Consider the following 14,400-nt stretch of genomic DNA (forward strand, 5'->3'; position numbering starts at 1 on the left):
ACGTGCATCATTTATTTTAAAAAGACATAAAACAATTTTAGAAGAGGCATGTGTTCGATGACAACGATACTTGTTAAGGTAAGTTAAGGAAAACACAAACTGTATGCCGCTTTCTTTTCGGCCTTATTAGAAATCTGTGAGGAGAGACATGTCTAGCATGTAAACGTATCGGTATAGTCGAATAGCGGTTGCTAACTGTGTGCTCTCCTCACACAAGATTCGGATTCGGTTCTCTACCCATGGGGCATCTTTCCCTCCGGCTATCTCCCCGTCCTGATGCAGTAACGATGCGACTAACACGCGTAAGTAGCAATGCAGTCGCGTGTTTAATAAACGAAGCATCGCTACAAAAAGCCACCGTAAATATTAGGTTTAAATTGATCTTAAATATATCATTTAAAATGTTTCCGTATCATCTTCGTTCATATATATAAATCAACAATTCATCGTCAACTATTCAATTTAATTTTTATAGTCAGAGTAAAACAATTTGGTTTATTTATAACTGTTTTTAAACATCACAGACAATGACAGCAGACAATAGAAACAAACAATACGCAAAACAATATACGTAGGCGGTGTTATTGCAAACGACTTTTTTCATTTCTACGAGACAATCTTTGATTGATGGCAAACAAAGAAAAATGAAGCGGATCATAAAGATAACTTTGAAATTCCCTATTCAAAAAAACTAAAACATACATTATATATATCATAAGTCAACATCATCACTATCATGTTGAATATTTAATGGAATCAGGCGTTACCTCGCGGAAGTCCATCCTAAGTAAGAAAAGGACCAATATTTAGCCACTTCCGCACATGCAGTGGTAGTCGTGCAATGAAATGCACCGCCCGCCAACACGTGTTTCACCCCGATTAGTGCCAAACACAGAGTGAGCTCACTCTGTGTTTGGTACTAATCGGTGTAACATAACTCCTGAAGGTGTCCCGTGGAGGGGTGAAACACGTGTTGAGTAATTTGGTGGTGGCGGTTTTGTGATTCGCATTGTTTGCCGCATACGCATTCATCAGCGGGCTGGCAGGCGGTGCATTTCATTGCACGACTACCACTGCATGTACGGAAGTGGCTAAATATTGGTCCTTTTCTTACTATCATGTTGGCCTGAAGACGCCTACTACTAGACATAGGCCTTTCCCACATACCGCTCTTATGACTATTATAAATATATTACGCTATCCCTGGATATATTACATAAAAGAAAAGGTAAGCAGATACATAAATATTTAATATGTTTGTGACAAATAAAGGAATCTCATTTAAAACACTGTTAGCTTTTTGAGAGAGACAAAGAGATATATTTTAGCTTACGGCGTTTGTGATAAACCCGTGCTTTATTCAATCCATATAATGTCTGATTAGTATGATTTATTTTATTTACTTTCATTATTTTTATTTTCTGTTTGATGTACAATATTGATAAAAAAAATAAATGAGAATAAATATTACTTTTATGCATTTGACAAGATAGGTACTTTGCTGATCCAGTGCGATACTATCATGTAACTATAAAAAAATTATGAAAATATAATAAATAAAATTTTGTAATAAATAATAACAAATTTATCATTAATATTTTTGAGTAGCTTATGAAATTACGAAGCTTATTCGATTTGTAATTTTACTTTAAATTCAATACTTTACAATACAAGGTAATAACTAACTTACATATATCGATGAAAAAAACAACAAGTAAAAAAATGTTATACATATTAAAATAATTCAAACCAGAATATTTTAGAAATATTCATCTAAAATGTGTTCTGGGTATAATCAAAACTTATACCAATTTTGATTTATCACGTTTTAAAATTGAAAAGAACGTAGATGATTGTTATAGCGGAAACACCGTCGGATTCATAGAAACTACAAAGGCCCCTATTACGAGTATATGTCACGAACATAGGGTCAATTGATAGTTATTCGGGATAGAAATTTTTTCTATTATCAACAATATTTGATAAATAAAATGTTTTTTTTTTAAAGTATACTAAGAATACTTAGAGAATAATGCACTCCGTGCACACTGTCAATATCTACACGCGTATTTTTCTAATAAATAATACTGTGAACTTGTAATTTCTGAGGGGGGTACATATAAAAATATAAATAAATAAAAAACAATCGAAGTATTACTATGTTATGTACTTGTTCATTCGTTGCGTGGAAGAATTTAATTTCCTAGGTTCTGTCATTTTAGGCGCTTGTCATCGTGTACAGGATCCTGTGAAAAAGTAATTACAAAGTCTACAGGTTTAGCCAAATGAAAGACCGCAACAAAACCAGAAACACCAAAAAAGCAATTAAAAAAAAGGCAATTCCTTAGTGTTCTTAATATTCAGCTACGGGTCAGAATTGTGTACCTTAAAGAGAGTCGATTAAGTCTGTGTGGATGCTATCGAGATATAATGCTGGAGAATGATTGTACCGTGGACATTATTCCGCGCCAAAGAGTCCATTCTATAGTCCCAAAATTAAAATCAGGTTTTTCTATTATAACCTTGAGCACAGTATTAAAATTTTTCGGCAGCACGCTAAGAAAGAAAATTCGCTCCTCACGTCAATCTTCTTGCTGCGTTCCATGAACCGATGGCGTAAAATAATACGGATACAAGTAACTTCGTGTCCAAGGAAGCGCGGCCTTCAGGAATAAAAACTACGAAGCGAGGAAGGGTGTTCATTACAAAATGGCTATCTCGATAGCACAATTAAATTTCACATTAGTTTATATTATCTGTCACCTCTACTTTTTATACTATTAAGTATATTTATAAAACACAAAATAATTCTGATTTTAAAAAAAACATTGCACTTTGGTGTGACATTGAGTCAATATTAGAGGGACCAGAAAGTAATGTCGTTTCTGTCGACATATTTTAAAGAAAAATCGATTGATTTTTATCGCTCCAGCGTTGAAAATTAGTATACTAGATGGCAAAAGGTTGTTGATAACGAAAGTGTATATATGGTTGATTAGAAATAAAACCTGTTAAAAATGCAGTCGTGTGAATTTAACTTCAGAAAACGACATTACTTTCCGGTTCCCTAATATAAAACAAATGTTTCTCTATAATCTTGAAATCTTTTATGAATTTACTATTATACTTACAGTTTCTATGATGCGCAATAAACATTTAAAATAAAACTTGATGAAATTTTGTTAAATGATAACAAATATGTGTATAATAATTCTTGATCTAATTTATGATTAGACCCATCCATAAAAATTAAATCAAAAGCATGCTTTCATTCGTAAAATAATAAATTACGCGTAAAAATAAGGACGGGACATTAACCATATTCATTGTCGACAAAGGATCATTCTGCGAGCTACTTCGTCTCTTTGGCACGCTCTATTGTTCATTGTGAGTGAAAAGAATTCATTCAGTTCTGCAGAACGAGTGTCGATGACACGATACGTCAGGCACGTGCATTGACGCTTTTTAATACTCGGGCTGCGTATTTTATATTCACGCGCTTTTAATAGTATTGTTTATCCGCTTTTACTGTTTTGAAGAGTATTATTTATCTGATAATAAACTTAAACATAAGTTTGTCTAGTTTTGGTCATGTAATTACTCTGCTTTTAATTAAAATTGCAGATTTCATATTCTTGAATTTACAAGGGCTTACCACATAATACTTGTTATAATATGAATTATATTTGCCACTTCTACTTTACAGTATTACCATAGTACATGGATTTTTTTTAAAAATGATTGCTACTAAAACATTTCTACGTTGATATTTTAGTTAAGCAATAGTTGCCTAATGATATAAGACAGACTTGCGATCGTAGGTCGTAGATTTAATTCCAGAGATGCAATCTTATATAAGTCACATTTCGTGCCTTAATTATATAGGTATGCCACTGCTCACAAATAAGTTTCCAGAAGATGGGCAGCAGCATTCTCTGCGTACCATAATACCACAATGCTACCGCAAACTCGCCTGCCAAGCGTGGCGATTATGGTATATCCCCCGTAGATACCTACGACTTGCAGTGGGCGTACATCAGCTGAAAAAAAAAGACAAAGAGAGAATATTTATGTTACATTATCATAGTTTTAAATTTTATGGATTAATTATTATACTAATTACGATCAAAATTTACAACAATAAATATGTGTACTAACTTTTATAAAATTATTTAAAATACAACATTGAAAATAGAACCTTGGAAAAATACTTCTAAGGCCTACAATCTTTAACACGGAACCACCCGTTCATTATTGCTTGGCAATAGACATATGCGTTTAAGAAGATAATTCAATACAGTCATTTGCAGAAGCGATCTAAAACTAGTGTTTAAGTCTGTTTGGATTTTTCAAAGTTAGTTAATAAGGTCGTCGGAAGATGATTGGTACAGGTCGCTTCCAACCAGTCTTATTGGAAGTATTTATAACAAATATATATTAGTAAAGCATATAATCAGTCATGAGCGTCTTACGGTTGAAATGACGATGATATCAAGAGAAACGTATGTCATTATTATTTAACTTTTTGTCTATTAAAAAGCGTATAGACACTTATTTCTCATTTTGAATCCTTTTTTGTTACTTATAATTAATTTATTTGTTAAATAAAGCATGTTTTATTAATCAATGTTGTTTCATATTCAACGTTCCGAGAAAATTCTCCTCGGCGTGTTACACAATAATTATATTTTACCTTTTAGAAATCAATTGATTTGTCGTGTCGTTTCTATAAATAACATTCATGTTTTAACATTTGCAAGTGTTTCAGAACGTGACGTTTTACTAATTCATATGTACTGGCCTAAAAACGGTTGATTCTTCTAATGAAACACTCACATTTAACCTAAGATTTCAATAACATTTAATATTACGTAATTTCAGTTATATGACATAAATTAATCAATAATCAATTGTTAAAAATTTAGAATGTACAAAAAATTACATTCATTAATTAACCTAACATATAGTTTAACTGTCTTTTGTTATAGGAATGAACATTTACCTTGTACATATAACTTATATATCGATTAAGAAAACAATAATTAAATGAAACCTTAATAACCATAGTGCTTCATTGACCAGAAAATCAAATACTGAAATCCTGTATTTTTTTGAAAATATCATAATAGGGCTCATTATTCAGTTGCTAACTAAGTAAGCAGCTTTGATGAGAGAAAGTCAGGCGGGAGTCTGGTGCTCCTTAGACTATACCAATTAAATTTCCCAGTGACTCCACATTGTTGTTAATAACTTTAAACCGCGGTGCCGATAGGATTTACTCCACGTATAAAGGCTAAATAAAAAGACAATCGTCTATGTAACATAACTTTTAACTATACCACCAGATCGCTATAATTGAATTAGATAAAAATACAAATAGTTCTTCGGTCTACAATCTGTCAGTAGAGTTTTGTTGTGTCTTGTAAAATCTGTTGAGACTATATTATATTAATCGAGTCCAAGAAAGTTCACAGACGAGATAGACCATTTGCGTACGCAACAGGAAAAAATTACTACACATATATTAGTTGTTTTTTGTTTACATTTTTGTTCACTGTAGCAACGTACTACTAACAATTTGTCCATAAAGAGAAATCTCCAAAGTTATGCAGAGTTCAGACTGGAATATTCAGTTTCAATTAAAATTAATACCTTTTGTACGGAGTCTCGGCTATTGTGTCTTGGCTCAAGCTCAACACGCGTTAAGACAAGTATTTTTGGACACATTGGAGTAACAGGCCGTGAAGTCAATCAGTGTCCAGGAGTCAATTAATGCCAATCTTGTTAACCTTGACTTCGGACGTTGAGTGACAAGTATCGATTTCTTTATTTAATTTTTGGTTGCATTTATGAACGTGTATATGAATCTATTGATTTTATTTACAAGTCCAAGTACAACAATTCTTATGTCCTCCTATTATCATTAAGAAATAGGGCGGGCATTTACCGTTATACCGATACTTGTAAAGTGTTTTTATACAAGTTCTGTCGGATAACTTAAAAAATGGCGTTGGCTACTACTAGACTAGTTATCTATTAACAACAGGATTAGATGTAAAAATATTTATAAAAAAGCTTTATAGTTACATTTCATAGTTATGTTACAGCCCATTGACGTAACAAACATCATCATCATTATCTTTGTTCCATCCGTAAGACGTCCACTACTGAACATAGACCTCCCCTAGAGATTTATAACAGGACCGCTTGGAAGCGGTCTGCATCCTTGACATGGTCTTCTATTTACCTTATGGATGTAGCTCTTACGTTGCGTTCGCCGGTTCGTGGTGACTGAGCCTCCAGTTACTTTCGTAACTGAATAAATATTTATTATGTTTTTTAGTAACCAACAGTGGAATGAATATATTGAAACACTACATAACGCGCAAAACAAAAAGTTTTGTAGTGGACGTTCCGTCCACACATAAGATGGCCATATTGAGGGCGTCGGAAGACGCTAGATGCAAGTTGCTTCTAGCTATTGTAGATTTATGGCGAGGCCTATGTCCATTAGTGGATGTGTTATGACTGAAATCATGATGATCATGTTTTCACTTAAAAGACAACATAAATTTTATGTAACGCAGTGTAGTAAGCATAACTACGGTGTAATACGTTCTAATGTGAAATTAATGCATAACTTGGTACTCCAAGTCAAGTCTCAATTGGTAATGAAGACAAAGGCCCGATCTTTCTGTCCCTCGCTTGTCTAATAACCAATTAAACTAGTTAACTTTTGACCGCAATTAAACGCTGCAACATTATTTAAATTCACTTTAATGTTATATTTACCGTGTAATTGTACAATTTATTTGATTTTAATTATTGTTTATCATAGATTTAGTTCACTGCTGGATATAAGTCTTATATAGATATAATAATAAACAATAATTACTTCAAAATATGATTTTTAGAACATGTAAGTATATACTTTTTTCACACTGGTACTTTTCTCTTATGTACCTAGTAAAACCGTCATTAACTAGATAAAACATTCAAACCAATTAAAACCGTCTGCAATTTCGTCTCTACACAGAAATTAACTACGTAGATAATAATGTTATCGTAGTAACCTAATTAAAACTTTTATTAAGGGCTTAGCAAAGTCGTGACACGACTATTACACTGTCCTAGATTACGGTTAACACTTAACATTTCTTCTCTCGTGACATTAGATTTTGCAACACCCGAACCTAGTTTCACCTTTTAAAGATATTTGCCGTTTTGCCCTAAAGGAAACATAACATGTACACAGCAATAGAAAACCTACTGCATAATCATCACTCACTACAGTTGTCGCGGAACTCGAACGAAGAAAACCAGTCTTAGTACCTACTCTACTTGACGATAATATGGGCCTACGTATTTACACTGTTTCTAGTTCCAGTCACGCGTCAGTCGCCGTCCGAGTGACTGTGTATCGGCGCAAGCGCAAGTCAAACCGCGCCTTTCGAATATTTATACAAAACAAAAGTGCTGTGGCTTTGTGACGAAATATTGTTTCTGTTTATAAGCTTATTATTATTGGAAGTGAAAATATGTGATATTCCTTCTTTCCAATTTCTGGATACATGATCCATGTTTCAAATGTAAGACATTACTATATTTTTTATTTGAAAATTAACCAAATATTTTACTGATAATTTTAAAATAATGATTTACTTTGTTATTTATTTATTATAAGTGATTTTTATATTTTAATTAAAGTTCAACTATTATAAAATTTATGTAGTTTTATATTTTCACATAAATCAAAAAAACATTTTCAGTCAAATATTAATGAGAAATTTTTAAACATGTTTTAACCTCGCATGACCCAATACCTAAGAATTCTTAAGACACATTTCCGCTTACAGGCAATAACAGTGCAAAAATCGAACAGGTTTATTACAGAAATAATAATTCACAGTGTTTGTTTGTATTTATTATTATTATTGTGTAAGTAAATAAATTCACCTATTATCATTTATTAAAATACTTAATTCAATGCGATAAAATATGTTTATATATACAACACAACTTTTTAACCGTGTCAGATCGTTACAAATAATTCTTTTCATGGCCAGCTTGAATTGTTATCATACTTGCAACTGCAGAAAGGCAAATATTGATTGTAAATAAAATTTTAACTTAAAAATATTTATTATGTCAAAATATATGAAATTGCGTTACGAATATTCAAAGAAGCGAAAAGAATTCGGACGACAGCCTCTTTTCCAAAACGTTCCCGCACAGCTCCTAGATTCAATAAATCCGGACAAGGAAGAGCAAAGACGCTATATGCTCCGCAATCCAGTACATAAAATGGTGCAAGCAACAATGCCGCAATCGGAACACGAAGCGAATACAAAGGAATTGGTAATTCACGAGCAAGGCATAAATCATACTGAAGGTGGCTGGCCGCGTGAGGTCCATCTTTACAACGAAGATCACGTAACACGACACAGGCGTCGTATTCTACATGATGAAAGCTATGTACGTGCAATAACTAGACTTCACCCTCAAATAGAACACTATATTGACCAGAACAACGCTATAGATATGTACCAAACATACTTTACCGATATAACTCCGCAGCCTGCCGTTGAAAAATGTAGTGTACAAATCGCGAACGTTTTTTATGACCCACATCGCAGGCCCGTTTCATGCATTGTATGGACTAATGACCGTCCGTCACACATTGCAGTAGCCTACTGTCGACAATTCATAGGAGATAAATCAAATGAACCGAACTATTTCTGCGTATGGGATACACAAAGACAAACAGCGCCAATTATTCAAATGCTTCCAGAACATCCGTGCTGGCAATTAGCATGTTCACCCGCAAAATCCGAATTATTAATTGCAGGCCTTGAAAATGGTACGGTTAATATATTTGACGTACGTGGAGGCTGTAAAGCAATTTCAAGGAGCTCTATTTACAACTCCCACATTGGCCCTGTTACCGCCTTACTTTTTACTCATACTAGAACAAACACGGAATTTTTCACTGGTTCATTAGACGGCCAATGTCTTTGGTGGGATATTAGAAACTTATCAGCACCAGTAGATAAATTACCAATGTCGGTTCGATATTCAGAGAAAGAAAATCCAAATTTGAGTAATTCTGAAGGCGTAAGCTGCTTGCAATTTGATAGATTATTACCTACAAAATTTCTATGCGGCACCGAGTCAGGGTTAGTTATAAACGCCAATCGCATGGGTCGAAGTCATTCAGAGATCCTGACATCATACTGGGAGGCACATACAGGACCTGTCCGTGCAATTCAACGGAGTCCGTGTACACTGAGAATGTTTATAACGTGTGGAGATTGGACCGTTCGCATATGGAGTGAGGAGGTGCGCTCCGCCCCAATAATTGTTACCAAACCATACCGCTACCAAGTTACCGATGTCACATGGGCTCCATTACGATATTCTAGTTATATGACAATTTGCGAAGGTGGTTTTTTCTATTACTGGGATATTTTACGCAAATTCAATGACGCCGTAACTACATTAAAAGTTTCTGAACATGGGCTAACAAAGCTTACACCTCATAAAAAGGGCAAAATGGTAGCAACTGGAGATAATACGGGAGCAATCTTTTTGCTAAACTTATCAGAGAACATGACGTTTCCGGATGTGAACGACAAACAACTTGTGCATCAGATTTACAATCGAGAGACAAGACGTGAGCATATTTTGGATACGCGTCTAAAAGAGATTCACTTGAAACAACGTGAAGAACGTATTGAAGTTACCTCGACGGAAGAAACTGTTGACGAAGAAACAATGAAACAAAAAGTTGAAGATGAGTATTTCAAACTTGTTAAAGAAGAACTTGAAAAAATAGAACTTATAAGGCCGTAATCACTTTATTGATTTAATTATTACTTATGTTCATGGTATTTAAAGTATATACGAGTAACATACGCGGAGTTTATTTTAATAAATTATAATAATTTTTATTTCAGAAAAATTAAACTCTTTCATATTTTGTTAGCACATTTAATGAACCCACCCATAAGCCCGCATGTCGTCGACACACATCCGGTAAAATGTTTAGGGCTTACTATTGACGCTCAGGGGCCGACTAAATATAACTTATTAAGATTGTTATTCCCCTTTGGTATTATAATTTTAGAAATATTTAAAAGGAAGAAAGAAGATAAACTATTTACGTTACAGCTACATTGGTCCGTATAAAAATATCAGTTAAATGCTGTATTCAACTGGAATGAGTTTATATGACGTATAAAATTTTTTGTGATTCTACGATTATAATCTTAGAGTATGTGAAACTTCTTCGAAATCTTTTAGGCTTGTAACATGGACTGATGAAACTTTTCCACAATAATTTATATCTTAAAATACTTTTTAGAATAAGAAATAAAAGTTTTATTTCATTATATGAAATATAATTTGTAGCGCTTATAGAGTTCATCTGTTGTTGTTATAAATATTTCAATTCCTATTACAGACAAACGAGTTTAATATATTGAATTATATATCCTGATTAAATGAATAGTAACAATATATTTATTATTTATTCTGGTTTAATTAACCTGAAGGTTAATTAAGAAATAAGTGTTGGAGTGTTCATATTTAATCAGTTTGCAACAACCTGCATTTACTTCAATACCGTACCTATATATTAAATAAACTGAAAGGAAAAATGAATATCCTAATAGTTTTTCTACAATAGTTCTTTGTTATTTCAAATAGATAGACAGACACATTAATGTATATGTCATAACATATAAAAAATTCCCCTTCTTACTTACCGTTGTCCATAAAAACCACTACAGATGTAATGTTAAATGTTATGTTAAGATTGCCTGCTTGATAACAAAAACGTTTAAGAGAGCATTCATATCTCTTTACAAGAGAACCAATGTAGAAAGCGACGTAGAATCTTTCGCTTTTTGTGTAATCCAAATATGAATTATTTATACTAGGAGTTTAAGGGGGTTGTCTTAGAAAATACGAAATAGCACAATTAATTTAATGAAAATTATAATGTATGTTTTGCTAAAAGAAGATGACTTATTTATTTTAAATATCACTTTTGCTAGTTATTTAAATCATAGATTTAAAACGACGTCTACATATTGAGAATCGTCCTATTACACAACCGTTATAAATGTTGCGAAAATGTTCGCAATTCAATGAAAAGTACATTTTAATTACATCAAATTATTTATTTGAGCATACACTTAGATAACATTTAATCAGATTAAATAATTTATTATTAATTAAGCCTGTACGTGTACGTTAAAGACATTAACCTACATAAACAACGAACGCAACATCTACTCAAATTACTTAACCAAGATTTAACTCAATTTACATTTGCGAACTATTTCAATAACTGCCATTTAAAAAAGTAATTTACACTAATGAATTTTTCATTATTCATTCTAAAAAATTTCTAAAATATAACCCAATAAATAGCACATTGAAATGAGAAAATGACATTAAGATTTAACAAATATTTCTTCTTTATTTACTATAGGTTTCTTATAAATAAACAATTGCTATTTTTATTAACTTAAACATGTTATGACTTCATAAATAAAGAGTCGATTCTCCAGAAAATAGGTAGAATTAGATACACATTCATGTAATAAATTTAAAATCATTATGAGAACATAATCGTAACTGTGCAATGTAAGTTTTTCTAACAATCTGTAAGGTTATTTAATAAAAGTAATGATGTCCGTAATTAATATAATAGTTCTAGTGTCAAAGTATAACATCTATAATATTTCTAATAAATATGACTTTTTTCTAATATCTATAATTTATTTATTTACTAAAAATCCATTTGTTGAAATGTTACTATGTTGACTATAAGCCGCATGTTTAAATGAACTGAATAAAGACAATTGTCAAAGTCAAAACACCTTTATTATATGAGATGTTCACAAACATTTATAATGAATAGTATTAAGTTGTATACTTGTATAGAATTTATTTTAAACATAGGATTTGTAATCCTGGTCGATTATTTGTTATCTACAGGATCACGGTTTAATTAAATTTCGTCGTTGATATTTAAGCGTAGCATACACCACTGTATTCTCCTAATATGATGTTTCAAAATCATTGGCCTAATTTTTACAAATGCTAATATCCGTGTAATAATATTTGGCATATAGATAAAAACACTTGCGTGTAACTCTACCATTTTCTGGGCGTTAAATATTTTGGTAAATATTGATTTTATAAGTATTAATAGTAATAGGAACCATTGAGGAAGGAAAAGTGGCCAATAACATGCGACAACGAGTATTTGTAGTGGTTCCTTAGTTCACTGATACCGCGGTGAAAGTCGCTTGTGACGCACGCTGTTCTCACAACCATGAGTACTACAGTACGTTCACACCGAAACAGTTTGCATAGGTTAAAGTAAAAAGAAAATAATCTTCGCGTTCTATTCCGATTCATATCACACTTTTTGGTACTTACATATTAAAATACTTTTTAATCGTTATGGTTAAAATAGGTTATGCCTCTTGAATAATGTTTAATTACTCAAAATTTCTAATGTTCTAATGTACTTCGGTACCTTTATATTTCTAATAAATCTAAAAATTAATCTATTTATTTATAAATAAAGGTGAATTCGACATTAAGAGAACCGTACAGCTTTAAGGCTAGAAATATGGCAGGAATATTATTTTAGCTGAGAAGTCTGTTAAGAATAGATTTTACGGAATTCGACCCGCAAGGAATGTTGATGGTGCGTTGATTAATAAATACATATTTTCAAAACTATAGTTCTTATGGTAGTGTAGCGTGATTTAGTTAGGTGATATATAAACATTACTTCAGACACAACAGTACTTCAGAAAGTACCAAAAAATATTTTACTTTAAAATGTAAATCTTTATTATTAACAACATACATAAGATCGGGTCGTCGTCATTATCCATCGAGGGACTTCCCGCGACTATCTTTGATTATTATCATTGATTTTTAAAATATTTTTTGGTTTGCTAAAATTACCAAGAATTGATATTTTGAAATTACACATGCAAAACATGCGATACATGCGAAGCTAGCGAGGGACAGTTAATTGTCGTATAAATAAACACAAAAAAACTTTGTTTATTTTTATATTTATAAAACTATTTAGTATTATAAATATGTGTTCATAATAAGAAAACCTTGATTTTTTTTCTACTATTTTTTCGTTATAACAGAATAGTTGTTCACACATAACCTAACGGTAAAATGTTCAAATACACATAAGTGTGTGAAATAAACTATTAAACATTGTTTTATAGCAAATATGTACAAACACATGTGTCATCGTGTTTACGAAACGACATTGACTTTCAAATATAAGGTTCTCTGCGCCTGCGTCACAATTAAATCAGCATTCAATACATACCTTTACAGCCACAGATATGTACGTAAAACGTTTCTACCTGTATATAATTACAAAGAATTTATGTTACTTTAAGTTAGAATTATATATTAAAGTAAACTATATATATATATTAAAGTAAACTCTAATAATGAAAAGTATTTATTGCTTTTGCTTTTTTACGCCGATATTGGTAAGAAACAAAATAATATATTATTAAATTCAAGGATGGCTGCAACATAACTGTGTTACCCTTTGTTGCTATTATAAAAAATAAAGAAAAGTTCGCTATTAAAAAAGATCGATATCTATTTATTTTTGTCACAAATTACAGTTCTTTTAATACGGCGACGACAACAACAAAGTAATGGTCTTAACAATAATAACGTACATATTATTATAGCTTTATATTGTGAACTTCAACAACGACAATCGAATACCAATGTCAACTGATTTGCAAACCAGTCCTAACCGTACGGTTATGTAGAAAACGCCGTGCCAGACCGTATGACCTACATTGCATATGATATGATAATCATTTAAACAATTCCTGCCAAAATCTTTGTAATTTGACTCTAACGAATGGCCGTAACTAACCTAGAACAATCATAGATAATTACTTCTGAATAAATAAATTTATAATGCAAATAAACGTCGTAATGTATTACGAAACACAGCTTTGCAATCAGACCATAAAACGTATGTGTATGTGCGTGAAATAAAATTTATGTCGATCTTTTATAGATACTTCAATGAAATTTCACGTTGTATTTTACGTGCCCTTGTAAGAGATTATAGAATCATATCCGCCTGCGACGTACTATACATAAATGATTAATGTTATGCTTTCACTCACGTTTTCGTTGGAGAAACTTTTGCTTTGTTTCTATTTAAATAGAATAATATGTAACATTTCAAAATACTTACCGGCTGTCACTGACGAAGTGACATTTACTATTAATAATAATAATAATAATAATATCTCATTAAAATTAAACTTAAGCGCTACTGTAAAAACGACTAGAAATGTCTTTTTTACTTAC

The 14,400-nt window shown here is 31.9% G+C and overlaps 1 protein-coding gene across 1 annotated transcript; it reads left to right on the forward strand.

Moving 5' to 3' along the window:
- The first annotated feature begins 8,145 nt into the window (after window positions 1-8,145).
- LOC137932291 (dynein intermediate chain 3, ciliary-like) lies at window positions 8,146-9,852 on the forward strand. The gene has a single exon (XM_068775897.1). The coding sequence runs from the start codon at window positions 8,146-8,148 to the stop codon at window positions 9,850-9,852; it is 1,707 nt and encodes a 568-aa protein (XP_068631998.1).
- Window positions 9,853-14,400: the final 4,548 nt, after the last annotated feature.

This window comes from Battus philenor, unplaced genomic scaffold (genome assembly GCF_028537555.1).
Source record: "Battus philenor isolate CCGP_79_NKW_IND1 unplaced genomic scaffold, ilBatPhil1.0.hap1 SCAF_9, whole genome shotgun sequence".
In the NCBI taxonomy this organism is placed as follows: Eukaryota; Metazoa; Arthropoda; class Insecta; order Lepidoptera; family Papilionidae; genus Battus; species Battus philenor.